At 37.8% G+C, this 20,878-nt stretch overlaps 3 protein-coding genes and 1 pseudogene across 3 annotated transcripts; 3 read left to right on the plus strand and 1 right to left on the minus strand.

Moving 5' to 3' along the window:
• Positions 1-3,426, minus strand: LOC137741608 (Pseudouridine synthase family protein). Its single transcript, XM_068481306.2, has 8 exons — positions 3,140-3,426; positions 2,975-3,010; positions 2,416-2,528; positions 2,152-2,300; positions 1,829-1,973; positions 1,246-1,707; positions 533-1,068; positions 1-321 (listed from the first exon to the last, which is right to left on the minus strand). Exons 1-7 carry the CDS (start codon positions 3,372-3,374, stop codon positions 622-624), a joined length of 1,587 nt encoding a protein of 528 aa, XP_068337407.2. The 5' UTR covers positions 3,375-3,426; the 3' UTR covers positions 1-321; positions 533-621.
• A 1,040-nt stretch (positions 3,427-4,466) lies between these two features.
• Positions 4,467-10,173, plus strand: LOC137741607 (protein TIC110, chloroplastic). Its single transcript, XM_068481305.2, has 14 exons — positions 4,467-5,204; positions 5,285-5,468; positions 5,559-5,624; positions 5,722-5,820; positions 5,989-6,055; positions 6,384-6,448; positions 6,539-6,633; positions 6,933-7,060; positions 7,149-7,249; positions 7,363-7,579; positions 7,779-7,933; positions 8,201-8,326; positions 8,430-9,401; positions 9,520-10,173. Exons 1-14 carry the CDS (start codon positions 4,705-4,707, stop codon positions 9,760-9,762), a joined length of 3,018 nt encoding a protein of 1,005 aa, XP_068337406.2. The 5' UTR covers positions 4,467-4,704; the 3' UTR covers positions 9,763-10,173.
• Positions 10,174-11,788: 1,615 nt separating this feature from the next.
• LOC137741609 (cationic peroxidase 1-like) lies at positions 11,789-13,319 on the plus strand. Its single transcript, XM_068481307.2, has 4 exons — positions 11,789-12,062; positions 12,283-12,474; positions 12,548-12,713; positions 12,837-13,319. Exons 1-4 carry the CDS (start codon positions 11,850-11,852, stop codon positions 13,223-13,225), a joined length of 960 nt encoding a protein of 319 aa, XP_068337408.2. The 5' UTR covers positions 11,789-11,849; the 3' UTR covers positions 13,226-13,319.
• A 4,501-nt stretch (positions 13,320-17,820) lies between these two features.
• On the plus strand, positions 17,821-19,472 carry LOC148692695 (uncharacterized; annotated as a pseudogene).
• Positions 19,473-20,878: the final 1,406 nt, after the last annotated feature.

The raw sequence follows: 20,878 nt of genomic DNA on the forward strand, positions 1-20,878 counted from the left end.
ATACAAAATCATACAACAACAAAACCTTATCCCATGAAGTCGGTTGTAAACTACGTTTGCATAACTCATATTTTGTTAAGCTCTGAAAGAATAACATCCAAAGTTTTCTGCTCAACAAATTACAAATGAAATAAAAAAATGATCGAACCGGTTCAGTAAACAATGACAGAGTGCTTAACAATTCAATAACATGTATCAGAGCACAGGAAATACTGGCTGTTTCCTGTATTTTCTTGTCATGGGAACAGCGTCGGTTGCCGAGTCAGCACCGGCAGTGAATAAGCCACGGCTGATTTTGATGAACTCCACAGTCCGTTACACCTGCATACAACACCAGAGTCCTTGTAAATATTAGCTTTATGAAATTTGCCCTATTGTAGAAGGAAGAAAGTTCGCCATGTTATGCTTTCAAGGACATTCAAGACCGTGAAAGTATGTTGTGATCGAAGTACGATGAGCATTCAATAAACCAGGTACGCATGCACTAGTATCATATTGATTTGTTAATATAAACTACAGAAAGCTGTCTCACCTCCCGCATTGGAGTTTGTATGATCTCGGTGTATTTCCAAAGAACATAAAAGGGTGTTCCGGTTAGATCCCAATAAACCATGAGAAAGCTTATCCATTGCAATCATCGGCATCTACCTTGTCTCTTTGGTTTCGGACTGATGCAAAACCGTCAAACTTTTCCCTCCACACTTTCCAAGCGTTCCTGACTTCATCCAATTCTGCATCTGGAATGCCTGTGTTTCTATCCAAATTCTCAACCCATTCATTCCAAGGATATCCTGAAGGATCTAAGAACTTTGTAACTTGAGGCAACATAACAGATATGAAGAACTCGTCAACCGCCTTATTTATTTCTTCTGATTCAACCATTGTCGTCATTTCAGGCCTTGTTACATTTTTTACTCTCATTGAAAACCTGTTCCCTCTTAAAAACAAAACTTCAGATGGGGCAAGTGGTAGGACTATCCGGGAAAACTTGGCCAGTGACAATGTCAAAATATCTCTAGGGAGTAACTCGCGCTTTATAGCCACAGCAGTTCCAACCATTTTGCGGATCTGGTGAGCATACAAAGATTATTGTTACTGAACTAACTCTCCCAATAAGAAGCAGACAAATGGCAACAGGAAAATATCTTAGTTATTGGGGTGAAATCTGAAATATTGATGCGACGAATTAGAGTGCGGTGTGTGTGCGCGCTAAAGAACTTTCAGGGTCACGCCAAAATGACTTACTTGATGTAACATGAAAGACTCTCCCCATATGGAAACTTCAACATAATCATGTCCAAGCGATTTCTCCAGCTTCCCACAAGAGCACTGAAAAATCTTTCTGAAATGAGAAGCACCAATTCTATCTCTTTCATCAGGTTCAAATAACCATCTTGCACGGATGACCGAACCAGCACTTTGAACCTTTAGAACATCTCCCTGCTTCTTGCAAGCATCGAGTAAGCTGTCCTCACTATTGCTAGAAAACGAAGAAATTTGGTTCAGTTCCTCAGCATTTGATTCTGATGCATATGTTTCATCAAAATATTCTTCCCTGTCGCTTTCCTCAGACTCAGACTCAGAGGCTGTTGCCTCTCTGGTTGATCTACCTGCTATCGACACTTTTCCATGTTTGGGTGATTGTTTTGTAGGATACTTCGACCTGTATTTAGATCGTATAGTATAATTATGAAAAGGATGTTCTCCCTGCAGAGTGCATTCACAGACAAACTTTATTCAAGAATATTTCTCAATTAAGCAACTAATTTAGGGGCTCAAAGGACCATAGCTGGTATTACAGAAATGAATGAAAGCAGAAATACCACACCTCGAAAGCTTTTAGTATATTATTGAAGTCTGAGATGTGATAATCAATTACATCTGCGTTGAAGTGACTTTTGATTCCAATAACCTCAGCAGGAAGGAGGTATGAATACATGCGGAGATTACACTCCTTTCTAGGATCAAAGCTCCTAAAATGAACAAGCAATCAAATTAATCACCCGTAAAAGAAAATGCATGCCGTCCCCAGGAACAAACCAACAAAATCTAGATTTAATTAACATCTGCGAATTGGAACTATACATTAACAAGGAAATGCACGTCCTGATTCCACTCTGGAAATACAGAACTCTGTGACTCATTTCATACCTCTGCGCAGGCAAAATGCTGAAAACTTTGATATTACGAGGCAGATAAGAGTTAATGTGATTCACAAGATCCATGCCAAAAGGGTCTCCGACCCATGCATTCTCTGGGATTTCCATTTTCAATGATATCATCGTTGCTAAAGAGTGAACCTACAACATCAATTTCACCGCAACAAAGATGAAAACCAAACGTCCTCAAAATCGAGTGGCAAACAATAAGGTTACCCAAAACAAACGGAAATTGGTTATAAGTCAGATTCATTACTCCTTTATCAGTCCGGCTACTCCTGGCCCACGCAATCTTGTTAAGGTTCCCCAGATTACTCTCACGGATACCGCCCGCGTTGTATATGGCAGTTTCCAACTCTTTCTCAATAGCTACATTTCAAAATGTTAATTCTTTTTAGCTACATCCCATCCATGCATATGATAAGCTGATCCAAATACGTATTTCACATGTCAATGACTCAATGGTTAAGTGTTCATGGCATTGCCATTTTAATTGGGATTTCAACTAATCTACACAAAGGGCGACCTCAAACCAACAAGGTTTCCCGCTTCACAAGAGTCAGGGGAGCATTTATTGTACGTAGTTTTACCCTTGCTTTGCAAAGAGACGGTTTCCACAACTCGAACCGTGACCTTCCGGTTGCACCGAAGCTCGCCCTCATTTCAACTAATCTACGTTAACTTATATAAAAAACGAAGACGATAAATAAACATTAAATAAATTCTGTTGTTTTGACAGTTCAAATTCTCGCAAATTTAAATTAGTTTAAGGTAGAATATCGCTTGTATAAAAACATAAGGACGAAGCAACTTACTGGATAATGAATTTTCGTCTCGTTGCATTTGCAAGCCTGAAAGAAAACACAATGAGAGAGCTATAAAGTATTAAACTTTGCATATAAAATGCAAAAACCAAATAAAAAGTATTGAAATTTACCGAACAAAAAAATCAATAAAAATGGTGGAAATTTGAAACGGACCTCGGTACTCGGTGCCGACGTACCCGACCCGGAGAACCACTTTCCTCTTTCGGACGGACTGCCATTTGTGACCGGAGCTGGTTGAGGTTTGTTCGGGCGTATAGAGGGAGGAGGAGGAGCAGCAGTAAATAAGGTTGTGTCTGAGGGGTAAAATTGGCTTTGAAAAATGGAAGGTGCGAGATGGGAACTTTGGGAGGCAGAGGGAGAAGGGGAGTCGCAGTGAGGAGACGGCCATTTTTGGAGATTCTGAAGGGAGCTGCAGACTTGGAGTGAACGAAAAAAGGTTAGAAAGTAAAGAAAAATAAATATTTAGGCCCAATTAAATTATATTTTCATACCTTATAGGCCCAAATAGCAATATTTAAGCCCAATTAAAATTTTCAATTAAAGTTTAGGATTAAGTATCTAAAATTTTCTACCTTTAGTGTCATTCTAAATTGATCTTAATATTTTTAAACCTTCCAAATAAGTACTCAACTTATTGAAAATGTCACATTTATTAAGCTAATATTAAAAATTGTTAAATTAAGCAGGCTTACTTTATCTCCAAAATCAATAGATAATCTCCACCAACAAATGTTTACCCCCACCCTCATCATGCTATCACCACCAAACCCAATGCAAAACCACCAACTCCACCCTACAACTCAAGTCGCCAACATAAAAAAGAGTGTCATGGAGGTTGTTGAAATGGTATGGATTGCCATGATGCGGACACCACCATCTTCACTGTCAAAAAGAAGAATTGGAAACTTTACGTGACACATCCTGACCTAAATCAGGGCGTGCTGGGCGTCACGTGAGAGTGACGTAACAATGTGCACAATGTGGAAGCAATAATGATATAGAGAAATACGAGTGAATAAAAATCAAACTACTAAAAGTACTAGTTAAACACGCCCTGATTTAAGTCGGAATGTGTCATTACGAGCCAAGAATCAGCTAATGAGGAAATCACATGAGCCTAAACAAACTCCTTAAAAACCTATTGGAATTATTAACCATTTTCTTTGTTAATATTATTCATGATATACCCAGTTGATGAATTTTGAACATAATCTATATTTGAAAAATTAATTGGAATTTAGGAAATATGACATTTTTAATAGATTGGGATACTTGTTTGATGTGTTTTAAAAAACATATGAGCAATTTAAAATGACTTTGAAAAAAAAAGAGTTTGATCCTAAATTTTATAGGAATTGTTATTGGCACTCAAAATTTTTCATTTTACACTTCAAACTTTCTATATTTAAAAAAAAATACGCTTATGAGAAATGTAAAATAAAAATTTTAAAATACCAATAACCATTTCTAATTTTATTTTAGGCCCAAATAGGCAACGTCGTAGATCACGGTAGCCAACGGCCAACAAACTGTTTCACTTTTGTCGTCTTCCCCAATTATTCCGCCCTGTTATCTTCTCCAATCCTCCTCAGTTTTCTTTTCCGTCAAACCCAATAAAAGCCTCCGATCCCAAACCCTACCAAAGCCCTTTAACTCCCTCCACACTCCCCCCCTCCCCAAACGACGCCGTCTCTCCTTATCCTGCCGCAGTGGGACCCATGAATCCCTCCACTCTCACTTCCCAGCGCTCCGCTCTCCGCTTGCCGTTCCTCAACCCCATCTCTCTCCCCGCCGCAGCCTCCGTACAATCCCGAAGACGCCGTTTCAGGGCCTCATTTCCCCGGAACTCTGCCGCCCCCTCGGAACAATCAGCAGACGCCGCCTCACCGCCGCCTCACGATGTCTTCGGCGGTAAGAGAGAGCTCACTGGCGTACAGCCCGTTGTCGAGAAGCTGTCGCCGCCGCTCCGGATAGTGACCTCGGCAATTGTGTTCGCCGGAGCTGTGGCTGCTGGGTACGGGTTGGGTCTCCGGTTGGGGAAATCCCAAAACGCCGCGTATGGTGGTGCAGCGGTGCTCGGAGCCGCCGGTGGAGCAGCAGTCTACGCTTTGAACTCTTGCGCTCCCGAGGTCGCCGCCGTCGATTTGCACAATTACGTTGCTGGGTTGGACGACCCGAAAGCTGTTAAGAAGGAGGACATCGAAGGCATTGCGAGAAAGTGAGAATCAAGTAGCGAAATTTTCAGCTGGGTAGTGCAATTTACTGTGAGTCCCGGTTAAAAATTGTTGCTTTTTGCAGATTTGGTGTGAGCAAGCAAGACGAGGCGTTTAATGCCGAGCTCTGTGATTTGTACTGTCGTTTTGTCACTGCTGTTCTTCCTCCTGGAGCTCAAGAACTCAAAGGCGACGAAGCGGACACCATCGTCAGCTTCAAGAATTCTCTGGGAATCGATGACCCGGAAGCAGCTTCAATGCATATGGAGGTGGGTTTTTATTTACTTCTCTGTTTGTGACAGCAAATGAGTTTACTTTTTTGGCCATCTTAAAATGTGTTGGTGGTTTACGGGTTTCAGATTGGTAGGCGAATTTTCAGACAGAGGCTTGAGACCGACCGCGAGGGTGATCTAGAGCAGCGTCGGGTAGGCCTTTGGTGCTAGAAACTTTGAGATTGTTGTTACCCTTTTTGAATGGTTGAGGTACAGGGCTTTGACCATTGTTAGTGAGTCACCAGTGCAGGCATTTCAGAAGCTGATATATGTTTCGACTCTTGTGTTTGGGGACGCTTCATCTTTCCTCTTACCTTGGAAGCGTGTCTTCAAAGTTACCGATTCCCAGGTATCGTGATTTGTAAAATGCTTTGACTGGTAATGGTTGTGCTTTATGTTTTATTCCCGGAGTGTTCTTGCCATTTTACTTTTTATTCTATGGTTGTTGGAACTTAATTGGTTCAGACTCGTATAATATGGTAATTCTGCATGACTCACAATTCCCTTTTTCTGATAGGTTGAGCTGGCTATCCGTGACAATGCCCAGCGTTTATATGCTTCCAAGCTAAAATCTGTTGGCAGAGGTAACCGCGTCATTCGTTAAGGCCTTTATCATTCACTGCCTGGACAATTGAAATTTGAGTTTTTTGTTATACTCTAATTTGATATTCGATGTTCCAATTTTATCAATTTGATGGTCCAGTTTAAGACACCATAACAGGAACGACTTGTTAGTTATCTTAAACGAAGTGGCAGTGTTGACATATTATCTTGCTCTAAGTCTCTCTTTTTCAGTAATTTTTTTTATAAAGATATTCAGTAGATGAGTTCAACATTTTATTTATGTAAGATTGTAATGCTCTTACACCTTTATGCGCTAAATCCTGACAAATATAACTATCTTATTCTCAGATATTAGTGCAGAGCAGCTTGTTAAGCTTAAGGAAGCACAACGCATTTATCGGCTCTCTGACGAGGTACCTTCTTTGCAATGTGTTTGCTAGACCTGCACTAGATTGTATGTAGATGTAGTTGTTTCTTGATGTGGATAATTCTGTTTGATGCAGCACGCAGAAGACTTGTTCAAAGAACACGCAAGAAAACTAGTTGAGGCAAATATATCAGCAGCACTTCGTATGCTCAAATCCAGAACCAGATCAGCGTATGTTCACTACTTCCATACAGAAGTGCATGCAGCTTATTGCTATGTTATTTGTATATATAAGAATATACAAGTCCGCTATCACCCATGTTTGGCCATATGGGGATTTAGTTATGATTTCGATTTTGTTTTTGTTTTTTTGGTTTTGGTATGAAAGAGTCCAAGATATTACGGTCCTGCAAAATATGAATGTAGAAAGAAGTTGTTTTGTTTTCAGTTTTTAAGAGGTTTTAGTTTCGATGACATTAATGGGTTTTCAAACTGTAACACAGTGGAATCTAATAAACTTAGTTTTTCAGCACTGGAATCACGGAAGTTGTGCAAGAGCTTGATAAAATGCTGGAACTCAATAATTTGCTCATCTCACTAAAGAACCATCCAGATGCAGCTCGCTTTGCACCTGGGCTTGGGCCAGTTTCTTTACTTGGTAAGAATATGTACTGGTCTCTTGGTTGTTCGTCTCTAATGGCTAATTTTGGACACCCCAGCTCTACTTACTTGTATATCTGACTTAGGTGGCAACTACGATGCTGATAGAAATATGGACGACTTGAAGCTCCTCTTCAGAGCTTATGTTACGGATTCTTTATCCACAGGTCGCTTGGAAGAGAGTAAGGTAAACAAAGGCTGGGATGCATATTTTTTAGCATGTAAACTGCTTTAACAACTGCTACCATTGCTGCTGCCGTTTATACTATTCTTATTCATGATTAATTTTTGGTTGTGTAGGATTCCGCGTTGAATCAGTTAAGGAATATATTTGGTTTAGGCAAACGAGAGGCAGAATCCATTGTGCTTGATGTTACTTTGAAGGTTTACCGTAAACGTCTTTCACAGTCTGTTACATCGGGTGATTTAGAAGCAGCAGACAGCAAAGCAGCCTTCCTTCAAAATATCTGTGAGGAGCTGCATTTTGATCCACAAAGAGCCAGCCAGATTCATGAAGGTAATGGAAATTGTAATGCTCGTCATTTGTACAAATTATTCTAAAACACTCACCAAGTCATTCCTTTTTTATTTTGTCAACAGTTAATATGCATTTAAGAATATCTGTTCCCTTGGTTCATAATCAAACTCTACCTTGGTGTTATAATGAATTGTCTGTTTTGTCCCTCTCAGAATCTGATTTGTGTTTCTTGTTCTAGAAATATACCGACAAAAGCTTCAGCAGTGTGTTGCTGATGGAGAGCTGAATGATGATGATGTTGCTGCATTGTTAAGGCTACGGGTCATGCTTTGTATTCCTCAGCAGACTGTTGAGGCTGCCCATTCAGATATCTGTGGCAGTTTGTTTGAAAAGGTAACTACAAATTTTCTTTTAAGGTCCTTTGTTTGGCATCTGTGATATTTGGTTAGCATGGACCAGTATGGTGGTTTTCCCTCATGACCCATCATCTGCATATGTACATGTACCGTAATTTTTTTTTTCTTAGTTTGAGTTGCTCCTTGATGTAGTTTCCTATTAGAGCCTCCGCTATTTGTTGTGTTTTAAGATGCTTTAATATGTTTAAAAATCTGCTATTTTGGAATAGGCTTTATACTGATTCTTGTGGTGGTTTCTGTCCAGGTTGTGAAGGATGCAATTGCATCTGGTGTTGATGGTTATGACGCTGATGTAAAACAAGCTGTGAGAAAGGCAGCTCACGGTCTGCGATTGTCTAGGGAGGCTGCCATGTCTATTGCTGGCAAGGCAGTGAGTATCCTTTTGATCGCTTTATTTATTTATATTTTTATATAAAAGGTTTGTGAATTCAAATTTAACGTGCTCTCTTCTTTGTTTACTTCAATCTATGCAGGTAAGAAAGATTTTTATTAACTATGTAAAACGAGCGCGGTCAGTTGGTAGCCGTACTGAGTCTGCAAAAGAACTTAAAAAGATGATAGCCTTCAACACATTGGTTGTGACTGAATTGGTAGCAGACATAAAAGGGGAATCATCTGATTCCGCTACAGAAGAGCCAATAAAGGAGCCAGAGCCAGAGGTCCTGGAGGATGAGGAATGGGAATCTATTCAGACACTTAGAAAGATTAGACCTGACAAGGAGCTTGCTGCAAAGTTGGGGAAGCCCGGCCAGACTGAGATTACTCTTAAAGATGACCTGGAAGAAAGAGAGAGGACTGACCTATACAAAACATACTTATTGTATTGTATAACTGGGGAAGTGAAGAGGATTCCGTTTGGTGCTCAGATCACTACAAAGAAGGATGATTCAGAATATGTGCTACTAAATCAGCTTGGGGCGATATTGGGCTTAAGCACTACGGAGATAGTGGAAGTACACAGGAGCCTGGCCGAGCAAGCTTTCAGGCAACAGGCAGAGGTAATTTTAGCCGATGGACAATTGACAAAAGCAAGGGTAGAGCAACTTAATGAATTGCAGAAGCAAGTTGGCTTGCCTCCACAGTATGTGGAAAAGATAATAAAGAATATAACTACTACAAAAATGGCAGCTGCGATTGAAACGGCTATTGGTCAGGGGAGGCTCAATATTAAGCAGATAAGAGAACTTAAAGAATCAAGTGTTAACTTAGACAGCATGATATCTGAGAGCTTGCGAGAAAGTTTGTTCAAAAAGACCGTGGATGAGATATTCTCATCGGGCACCGGAGAGTTTGATGAGGAAGAAGTCTATGAGAAAATCCCAGCAGATCTCAATATTAATGCTGAGAAGGCCAAGAATGTTGTTCGAGAGCTTGCACAGACAAGATTATCGAACTCATTGATTCAAGCTGTGTCACTTCTGAGGCAGAGAAATCGTCAAGGAGTGGTATGGATTAGTTGTCTTTTATTATTTTAGTCCTGTAACTACAACGTGCTAATTTTGATTAGTTAATTGATGGAGATAGGCCGGTAAATCTGATGGAATGGCTGTTTGTGCTTTGCAGGTATCCTCTCTTAATGACTTGCTGGCTTGTGACAAAGCTGTGCCTGCCGAGCCACTTTCATGGGATGTTCCAGAGGAGCTGGCCGATCTCTTCGCTATATACATGAAAAGTGGTGCGGCACCTGAGAAATTATCGCGCTTGCAGTATCTCCTGGGCATTAGTGATAGCATGGCCGCTACTCTCCAGGAGATGGGAGATAGATTACAAACCATCGGTGCGGAGGAGGAAAAGTTTGTATTCTGATCGTCTCTGAGTCGTAGTAGAAGGCACAACAGAGAATATGTGATTAGGGATTGTGAAAATTCTGGATAGCCGGAAAATAAGATTTGATTGTATCGTTTAATTTTGTTGTATATTTTGTTATACAACAAAATTTTCGACTGAATAGAATGTTTTGAATCAAATACATTAGGGAAGATCACTTTTGGTTTAGAATTTTATAGTTGCTTTGCATTGCATTGGCTTGTTTGTGTCATTAAAATGCGCAAGTGTTGGATTTACAGAATTTTCGGTTTAATTTATGGTGTAGCTCGTCTATGCAGCGAGCTCAAATTTTGAAGAAATGTTTCGTTTTGGAGAAAATTTTTGATGTGACCGTATCATACGACATAGTGTTGCGAACTTTTATTTATTAATACTATTGCTGTTATGCTATTTCAGTGTTCACTTGTTATAATACGTGAAGTGATAGTAGTTTGTTTTGATGTTTGCACCCAAAAAATTTTGACCTTTGTACTTGTTGATGCTTGGAATCCTATTCACGAACTATGCAAATACCTATTTGGTTTAGATCACTTGATTAGAGCAGTGTGACTGTATCATATGACATAGTGTTGCAAACTTTTATTTATTAATACTATGAATATCGTGTTAGCTAAGAATGTCAGAGTTTTGTCAAAAAAGAAAAACTGTGCTAATTAGCGTCTTCAATGCTTCCGAGAATTACAGAGCCCTTGTGTTGATAATTGGCAAGACGAATACTGACCAACCAGACATGAACATCCTGTGACTAGAAGATGACAATTATATTAAATTTATCTTAGATCCACTAAGTCCATATTATCTCATTCGTAATCTTTCTTGTCATGATTTTACTTTAGCTGATCATATGGTTTTGTCAAATATAAACCAGCCATATTCAAAGGAAAACCGAAAACTTTGAATAAAATCCTTCAGATGCCACTAAATTCGTGTAAAAAAGTCTTCTATGGAGCGTACTTTGTAACTATGGAAGAAGAACAACTTGAGTGTAATCAGAGATATCCCATGTGACAGAATAAACCAACATATCCGTGTTGAATGTAAGAGTTTGTGCCTATACTACAAGGTGTTGGAAAATTCTAAAGTTTGGGGACATTGCACAAACATTTATTCAACCATGGTCACGCAAAGGTGGTAGAAAATATTTAAGTGGCAACAACCTTTTTGTTCGATTGTCTGAGTAGATACCTCCATGAAAAAACATATTCACACACTAGCATATAACAGTCATGCTCAAATTAACCACTATTGTGTTTGGTATCTCCCACTTCGATAACTTGAAAAATATCTCAATTTACTTTTAAGTTCATATAAAGTCCTATCTCTTATAAGTATGAGATTCATTCTCAACACGTCTCATATGTGTGACATATTTTTAAACCTAATATATGAACAACACAAATCGGATGACGTGGAGCACGTATAGCCGTTAACCTTCACACGTGAGGCAAACTTGGCTCTGATACTATGAAGAAAGTTGGGGTTCCACCTTAAATCCAATTGGCAATATAGAAGTAGCCTAACATACTCCTATACAAGATTTCACCTCTCATCAATATATGATTCATTCTTAACATGCATTACAATGGTTTGTAGGCCACCCGACACTTTTCCTATGAAGTGGAATTTGGGTTGAGGGGTTAAATACTAATTAAACAATAATTAAATTGATGAAATTTTTGTATTTGATGTTTGCTTAATGATTTTCGAACTCTCATTTTCTTATTCTGAACTTGTCTCATTTTGTTGTTCTCTTATTTTCTCTTAATTTATTCAATTCTAAAACAATAAAAAGAGAAAGTAATACATGCGTAGAGATGTGCTAAAATCATTTTCCTTTATATTTGATTTTTATCATGTTTTGCTGGTTCAGATAACAATTAAAATCTGACGACTTTGGTTGGTTTGGCCAAAACCTTTAGGACCTTAGACCTAGAACAAATAATAGTAAATCGGCAAACAGTTAATAGTCCACTAAAGTAATCCTCTATTTATACAACTTTAAGGTCCATTCTACTGGAGAAATAAAAAAGGAAAACAAGTATATTGTACCCTCTCTCTTTTTGGCTATGGCTTTTATCTCACACTATATCAGATTCTGCTTCTTTGTGCTTTTATTCCTGTTTAGGATATCGTCTGCCCAATTATCCTCCCAATACTACTCGACAACGTGCCCTCGAGCCCTTTCCATTGTTCGGAATGCAGTTGTTAATGCAGTGGTGAAGGAGCATCGCATGGGGGCATCCTTACTCCGTCTCCATTTCCACGATTGCTTTGTCAATGTATGTCCCTTCCTACCCTCCGTCCACTCTCAGATTTTGCGAGCGCATTTATGAAATAGTTCTTTCTGTAAAAAGAAAATAGTAACCTTGCATGCACGCATGTACTTTACAAGATTAATTTTCTTGTGTACTATTTCTGTTCAAAACTTATATCACAAATAAAATCCTTCTCCTTGGTCATTATTAGTATTGACGATTTTTTTCGTGTTATTTCAAATAGGGATGTGATGCATCTGTTCTATTAGATGACACTGCAAATTTTACTGGGGAAAAGACGGCGCCACCAAATACAAACTCATTGAGGGGATTTGAAGTGATCGATACCATAAAATCTCAGCTAGAAGGTGCCTGCCCCGGGGTTGTTTCCTGCGCAGATATCCTTGCCATTGCAGCTCGCGATTCAGTTGTTTCAGTAAGTAACATAAAATGCATAAGTTAGAATAAAATTTACGGAAATTGATTTTAATGTATATATGGTCAAGCAGTTGGGAGGGCCTTCATGGACGGTTCAGTTGGGCAGAAGGGACTCCACCACAGCAAGTTTAAGTGCTGCAACTAGTCAGCTCCCATCTCCAAGTCTAAATCTTAATGACCTCATCACTTCTTTCTCAACTAAAGGATTTACTACCAAAGAATTGGTAGCTCTCTCGGGTAAGTACATACGTAACCAAAAAAAAGCAACAACACATTTGGGAAATTCTCGAATTTCAATTACTTGACTTTCCAAGCAATTATATTAATCTCCATTGAAAATCATCAAAAATTTCTGACTAGGATCTCACACAACGGGCCAAGCAAGGTGTGTAGTGTTTCGAGGACGGATACATAATGAGACTAACATCGATTCATCGTTTGCTACATCTTTGAAATCAAACTGTACTGTGAGCTCTGGGACTGATGACAGCCTTTCTTCACTAGACGTCACAAGCCCTTTCATCTTCGATAATGCTTATTTTAAGAACCTGGTGAATAGCAAGGGTCTATTGCATTCTGATCAGCAGCTTTTCAGTGGTGGCTCAACAGATTCTCTGGTTACAAATTATAGCACCACTGCCGAAGCTTTTTATACAGATTTTGCAAATGCCATGCTGAAAATGGGGAGCCTTAGCCCGCTTACTGGAACGAGTGGTCAAGTTCGTACCAACTGTCGCAAAATAAACTGATCCGAGCCATTTAAGATGATCTAGTTCACTAAAACCAAGTGACTTCAGATGCTGTAATTTTTATTTCTAAATTTTCATAGTTCTCGTTTGATTAGATTTGGTGCGAAATACTTATATGTTGTATGCCATGTCTCGAAGCAGAAATGTAGAATTACTACCACTATCCAATAAATAATCAATACTAATATAGGTGATCAGAACTGCAAATTCAATTATGTCAGAAGACTAGTATTAATTAAAACAGCAAGTCTGGAACTAAACCTGGACACAATTATTTTTCATCTCTACATGGCCAAGTTATTAGGTGTGAGCTAAACAATTACCCTTATTCTAAGTACAGCTTCATGCATTTCTAATGGTTAAGTTAACATGTTATTCTATGTACAGCTTCATGCATTTCTAAACAATTACCCTTATTCGGATCCATCCGTTGTAACCGAAAAAAATTCATGCAGAAACAAAATATCTTAGAAAGAGTACTAAAAAAAATAAGATACAAGTAAATAACAGAAAACTCAGTAGTTCAGCACTTCCCCCTCCTCTTCCATTGCACCTACCGCCGCCCACCGGCTATCAAACTTCTCTACTAGTCATGCACGCATGCACTTTCGTTTTTTAGTCTTTGATTCAATGCATCTATTGATTTCGAGCTTGTGATATGTTAGTTTATGAGTGAATTGAGCTGTAAGCCTGTAACACAATCACAGCACTTGGTCTGAGTTTTCCAACATATAATTGGACTAAGATTATATAAGGTATTCGTTACAATATCATCCACTAAACTTTGAAATTTTTTTCGTGATTAATCTAATTTAATCGTTTTCTTATGAAATTATACATATAACAGCATGCGGCTGATAAGTTAACCATAGGGAAGTGTCGACAGAAAAAGGTGATCCAACAACTCTATTATAGCACGTTTACGTAAAGGTAATCGGAATCAAGAAACGGAATTGAATTCCGATTACGGCATACTCCGGTGTTTACCAAATCTGAAGGAATCAAAATTTAGTGGGTCCCACACAAATTTTGGAATCCAATTCCAATATTTGGCTGAATTGGATTCCCAAGTTAGGGAAGGTATTTGGATTCCGGGCAATCAGAATGCTAATTTTGTTCCCTTTATGCCCTCACTTACTTTCATTATTTCCAAGATTAACCTTTTAACCCTAGACTCATTTTCCTTAAAATGCAGCCCCTTTCTCTCCTCTCAGCCGCATGCCTTTCTTTCCTCTCAGCCACAACTCTTGTCACAATTACGGACAAGTAAATCCCTACTTCTTCTGCGTTTTTATCTCAATGTTAAATTTTTTGCTTTGTACTACGCGACTAAATGAGTTTCTAGATGAAGACTCTCACCTCTGATAGAAAATAAATGAAAGATTTTTTGCATCCTGCTAAATCTTTCATTGCTTCCTTCACATCACTTCACTTGATAGAGAGAGAGAGAGAGAGAGAGAGAGAGAGAGAGAGGCTGAGTTGATTCTTGCCCACTAGATCTTCTAAGTTTTTTATGAATTTCAATAAGTTGAAAACTTCGTTATTGGTTTTTGGATTTGTGAATTGGGTCTGATTTCAGTCCAACAAGTGAATGATTGCATAAGAATGTAGCTGGAAAAAGCAGACATTCTCTGGAATCTGAGGCGAGAAGGGGAATATGTAGGTGCAACATCAGTAGGTGCAGCATCACTGGTGCAACATCAGTAGATGCAGCATCAGTGGTGCAACATCAGTAGGTGCAGCATCACTGATACAGCATCAGTGGTGCAACATCACTGATGCAGCATCAGTAGGTGTAGCATCAGTAGATGCAGCACCACAACAGGATGGCAAAATTATTTAATGCAACATCAGTAGCTGTTATTCTTTTCCATCACTGCCCAGACTTGGGTGGTCCTTGAAGATCCTTGTATTATGGCAAACTTAACTTTTCAATTGGGTTGTAGTAAAGTATTGTGAATCCTTGAAGATCCTTGTATTATGGCAAACTTAACTTTTCACTCGAAACCGCACCGAACCGCACCGCGCCTACCCCTAGAGTCTATCTTGTGCCTTTGGTTGAGGTCTGAGGAATATGGGTCATCAAAACAGGCAGTTTGTCTTGTGCCTTTGGTTGAGGTCTGCCTTGGGGTTAGACGCTTATGTTGAATTATAAAATGTTATAAATTACTAATTACTATCTCTATCTTTAAAGACTTAATTTCTAAAATTTATTTTGCACTAGAGCTGAGCATTTTGTGCACTTTGATATCAACTGCATGTGTTATAAACTTAAGCTCTTTTGCAGATTGAAGATGTTTATGAGACTTTTTATGATACGTGTGGACAGTATTGGCCTTACATCAATCATTATATTCTCGTTGCAATCATTCTAATGCAAATCACTATGATTGGTCTTTTTGGACATCTATTGTTCTGTTGCATGCTCTAAATTTATGTAATTTACTTGAATTATTTGGTTTTTGGGAACTTATTGAGTACATGTGATCTTTGAAATGTTGTATTGTTTAGGAAGAGTAATTTATCCCTAATTCTTTATGCTCACAAATGTTGTATTGATTAGGAAGAGTATGTTATCCCTAATTCTTTATGCTCGCAAATGTTTATTAATCAAATATTCATCATCTTTATGAAATTAGGAAGAGTGAGGACAAGGTTGTAGGTTGAGCTCTCTTCACTGGTTGCATGTATACTATGATTTATGTTGTTATTTTTCCATCAATTGTGAGACTAGGTATGGAGGAAAAAAAATATAAATTTTTGTGACTGATTGTGTTATGTAATATTAATTTATTTCAGTTTGCCAATATGTTTATTAACTTGTTAATTGAAGTCCTTCATGACATTTTTTTTTCTTCATTATTTTGTGTAGACCAATGGCTTGTCTAAGTTTGTCCACAAAGAAGAAATTACATGCTGCGTTGAATGTATTGATTGTCTATCTTTGAACTATATTTGTTGCATGTGCTACTTCTTGTTTCTATTCTTGGTATCGTTTCCAAAAGCACCTTAGAAGTCCCTCACCTTCTCAAACAGTTATAAGAGTTTACAAGCAATTAGAATACTTACATGGTTTAATTTTTGAGAGTGATGTGACATGTATTGCTGAACTACGAATGGATAGACGATCCTTTCATAGATTATGTCAAGTTCTTGTGACTAGAGGACAGCTACGAGCTACTCGAAATGTGTCTATACAGGAGATGGTTGCATTTTTTCTATACATTCTTGCACACCATCTTAAGAATCGCACAATTAACCACCACTTTATAAGGTCTGGTCGAACAATTAGTAAGTATTTCCATGAGTGTATTAAAGCAATGATTCGATGCCAAAAGGATTTCTGGCAAACACCTAAGCCTATCCATGAGAACTCAACTGACCCAAAGTGGAAATGGTTTAAGGTATGTGGTATCTACATGCCTGCATTACTTAGTAATTACTAGTTTTTTATTTCATAGTTTAGTTTGTTAATTTAGTGGCCTATATACTGTAGAATTGCTTAGGTGCACTGGATGGAACACCGGTTAAGGTGCATGTACCAGAATGTGATAAACCAAAGTACAGAACAAGGAAAAATGAAATAGCAACGAATGTTTTGGGAGTCTGCACTCCAGACATGTAGTTTATATATGTTTTACTTGGATGGGAAGGGTCCGCACATGATGGTCGAGTTCTTAGAGATGCTGTGACTAGGAGAAATGGATTGAAAGTCCCTAATGGTAACACTCACAACTTATTTTAGTAATTAAAATTCTTAGCTTTTGAATTGCAAGTGATGTAGAGTTGTAAGTTTGACAATTTAATTCTTTGTCAACAATAGGTTGTTACTATTTAGTTGATGGTGGCTATACAAACGGAAAAGGTTTTCTTGCACCTTATAGACGAACCCGTTATCATCTGAATGAGTGGAGAGATGGTTATCGTCCTACAACACCGGCTGAGTTTTTTAATATGAAACACTCAAGTGCTCGAAATGTAATTGAAAGGTGTTTGGCTATTGAAAATGCGTTGGGGAATTCTTAGGAGCCCATCCTTTTACGACATTAGGACACATCGTCGCATAATTTCAGTGTGTTCTATGCTCCATAATTTTATAAGGAGGGAGATGGTTGTCAATCCTATAGAAGCTCAAGCGAACGGGCAATTTCAGGATGGGAATTCAGATGCGAATAACTATATTACCATTGTTGAGTCCTCAGATGAGTGGACTGCATGGAGGGATAACCTTGCCCAAGAAATGTGCAACAATAGGGCGGTTCATTGAGTCGGTGTTTGATATGTCCTTTCGTTTAATGAAGACATTAGTGTGTCTTTTTATATTATAATGTTTGTAATAACATTTGGAATGCTTCTTTTGTTTTTAAGTTAAGAAAGACATCACTGTTTGTGTAATGACATTTGGAATGGTTTATTTGTTTCTAAGTTAAGAAAGACATCAGTATTTGTAATCAAAATCATTTGGAATGCTTATGTCTAATACTGTTTGTGTAATAACATTTGGAATGTTGTATTTGTTTCTGAGTTAAGAAAGACATCATATTTGTAATTGAAATTATTTGGAATGCTTATGATTTCTAATATTGTTATGTATAATGACGTCTGCTTCATCTGTGAAATGAGGAAGAGGACAACAGAAACATTATTGGACAATTACTGAGGATACAATATTGGTTGAATCCTTGCTTGAGTTGCATAATGACCTGACTTGGCAAGCTAACACTGGTTTCAAAAATGGTTATTTGGGGAAGATAGAAGCTATGTTGGAAGCCAAACTCCCAGGGTGTGGATTAAAGGCGTTTCCCCACATTGAATCACGCATCAAGACGTTGAAGGCAAAATATTTTGCCTTAACTGAATTGCTAGCTCTCAGTGGGTTTGAGTGGAATGAAGAGAAAATGATGTTGGCTTGTGAGAAAAGTGTGTATGATGAGACTATGAAGGTATGCATATATATGCCCTTGCTAATTTAAGATTATACCATATGGAAATATTAGAATGATTTTCGTGGTTGTTCATCAGAAAAATGACATAAAAATCATAATGATACTGTAACATCAACTGTCGTCAGTGACATCTTTTGTATCTTTGATGAATAAAACTTAGAAATTGACAGAGAGAAGGTAGCTGGGTTCGGATTCTCAAAAAATTTAGTACAATAGACAACGCAATAGGATAGACATAACCATCCCAGCTACACTTTTTTAGATTGGCTTAGCAAATGTATAAAAAGGTCAGTAGGTAAAGTTTACAACTGGTTTCCATGTACTAACCTTGACAGGAACCACCACTTCATATAGAAGTAGAGCATCCCTAGCAACCCGATAGAACTCCAAAGCAACTCTGGGAGATGACACGCAAACATCCTACACATTCCAATCACAGTTGTGGCCTTAAAAGAATCGAGAAGCGAGAAAACTGAAACTTGAGAAAAAAAGCTTTAATCATGAAAACTAAGTTTTAAACACAAGGTTGCTTTTCTTACGTGCCTTGTATTTTGTGTTTTTTGTTTGTAGGGTAAAAAGGATGCAAGTGGATTGTACCATAAGCCTTTTCCGCACTACCACAGTTTGGGAGAGATTTATGCAAAAGATTGTGCTATGGGTGCAAATGCTGGTAATGTTGATGACGATGAAGAAGAAGTTAGACTTGAAGATGCCAATGTCAATCAAAATGAAGGTGATGATGAAAGTGGATATGATTTTGATACTTCTTTCTCAGTACCAAATACCCAACAACAAAGGAATGCATAAAGTAACACATCAAACAGTAGTAACAAGAAGGCAATAGTAAGGGATGAAATGGCTAAGCAATTCTCTATTATGACTAAAGTTATAGCTGATGTGGGACCTAAGCTTGATGGTCTAGTTCATGCACTGTCAACCCATATAAACCTAACATAAATGCAACAAAAACTTGACGGTGAGTTGAGCAAAATGGAGTTTTTGGCTCCCATGGAATTATTTCAAGTCACAAACTTCTTGGCCAAAGAACATGACCTTTTGAGGGTCTTTTTCAACATGTCTGATGAAAGGAAGAGTGCATATGTGACTACTTTGTTGCAAACTTGGGTGCATAATGACGTCTAAGTGATGTTCCAAAGAATGTGAATGCTAGTTTTTTGCTAATGTTATGACATGCTTGCTGCCATAATGACATATCAAGGAGAATTGTAAATGTTCTGTAAATCTAATGACTGATTAGATGACACCATGATGGTGAAGAACTACTTTTTGTTGATATTATGATGTTTAGGTAGGTTAGGAATATTTTGTTGACAATTTGATGTGCAGGCAGGTTATGAACATTTTGTTTATAATATGATGCCTAGGTAGGGTATGACTAGTTTTTTTAGGTTGGTTATGATGGTTAGATAGATGTACTTTGATGTAAAATATTAACTTAAATGAAGTTATTTCCTACTCTTTGTTTGTTCCTCATGTTTTTCCTTCAATTATTTACTATTATACAAAATTCACGCCAGCCCCAATCCTTCGCAGCTTTGGAGTACCTGTCCTGAGACTCATTTGTGACAGACTTCTCCTATATCCTCTGGTTAACAACCGACAAACGATGGCTCACAAAACAACTCCAGTCATTGGAAGTATTCCGTAAATCAGTAACTTCAAGAAACACTGAAATGTGGCATGGTGGCTGAGACGGCCCTGATACCACCAAAGATATGGAAAATTTTCATCAGTTCACTCTCTAAAACACAAGATGAATAGTTGTTATGTTGTCTAACACATTTATAAAACTGTATCATTCCACCATGTGGAATTTCAAACTGTTCATGACATACACAATCTTAAGAACAAAATGAGCACGCCTAAGCATAGTTTAAGTAACATCGAGCACAAAGAGCAGGTTATAAACAATATACGCAAATCATGGTGACTTACACTATCTTGGCTAGCATTAATACATATTTGATTTGGGACAATGGCATTTTAGTAATCATACTGGTTTATATTCCGATTATGCTGAATTAGTAAACAGCTTTATGGAATTCTATTCCGATTCCAGAACATTTAAGTAAACAGTTTCAACAGGAATCCGATTCTGACTTCTCCTCATTCCAACTCCTCCTCAATTCAATTCCTCATCTTTTCATTACGGTTACGTAAATGCGCTATTACTTATTAGGCTCCTAGCCTCCTGAATTAGGTTAATTAATTAACCTCTAAAATGCTCATAAAAATAATGTCCTACGGATTGTATTTTACAACCAGAGTCCAGATCTTTATGTTTCCGGTTTATTAATAGGGATAAAAATAAACATATAACTGGTTTATTGTTTTAGTTGTGTGGTTTTGCTTCGCTCTATTTTTTTCTTTTTTGGGTTATTACATTCTTAATGTTTTGTAGATGTCTTTGATGTACAATAGAATTTAGCTTATAATATCGTTTGTATAAATGATTGAAATTAAAAGTTGGCTAACTAAAATGACTTAGGGCCAGTTTGAGATTGCTATTTTATTTTAAAAACTGCTTATGCAGTGCCCAAAAAATAGTCATTGCAAAATAAAGTAGTAGATTTGGTAAACTCTATTTTTAAAAGTGTTTTGAGTAAGAAAACTGGTGTAAAAACGTTTGATAAATTTTAATGTAAAAGTGATATAATTGTATATAATGACAAAAATGGTCATGATA

Source organism: Pyrus communis, chromosome 11, assembly GCF_041283825.1.
Source record: "Pyrus communis isolate YQ-2024b chromosome 11, ASM4128382v1, whole genome shotgun sequence".
Taxonomy (NCBI): Eukaryota; Viridiplantae; Streptophyta; class Magnoliopsida; order Rosales; family Rosaceae; genus Pyrus; species Pyrus communis.

Bases quoted from the DNA above. Each gene is read 5' to 3' on its own strand.
- LOC137741607 (XM_068481305.2), top strand. From the start codon at position 4,705: ATGAATCCCTCCACTCTCACTTCCCAGCGCTCCGCTCTCCGCTTGCCG. The intron at 7,580-7,778 runs GTAATGGAAATT...TTCTTGTTCTAG, and splicing joins AGCCAGCCAGATTCATGAAG to AAATATACCGACAAAAGCTT. The intron at 9,402-9,519 runs GTATGGATTAGT...TGTGCTTTGCAG, and splicing joins AGAGAAATCGTCAAGGAGTG to GTATCCTCTCTTAATGACTT.
- LOC137741608 (XM_068481306.2), bottom strand. From the start codon at position 3,374: ATGGCCGTCTCCTCACTGCGACTCCCCTTCTCCCTCTGCCTCCCAAAG. The intron at 1,708-1,828 runs GTGTGGTATTTC...TGCACTCTGCAG, and splicing joins ATATACTAAAAGCTTTCGAG to GGAGAACATCCTTTTCATAA. The intron at 1,069-1,245 runs GTAAGTCATTTT...TATGCTCACCAG, and splicing joins AGTCTTTCATGTTACATCAA to ATCCGCAAAATGGTTGGAAC.
- LOC137741609 (XM_068481307.2), top strand. From the start codon at position 11,850: ATGGCTTTTATCTCACACTATATCAGATTCTGCTTCTTTGTGCTTTTA. The intron at 12,475-12,547 runs GTAAGTAACATA...ATGGTCAAGCAG, and splicing joins CTCGCGATTCAGTTGTTTCA to TTGGGAGGGCCTTCATGGAC. The intron at 12,714-12,836 runs GTAAGTACATAC...ATTTCTGACTAG, and splicing joins AGAATTGGTAGCTCTCTCGG to GATCTCACACAACGGGCCAA.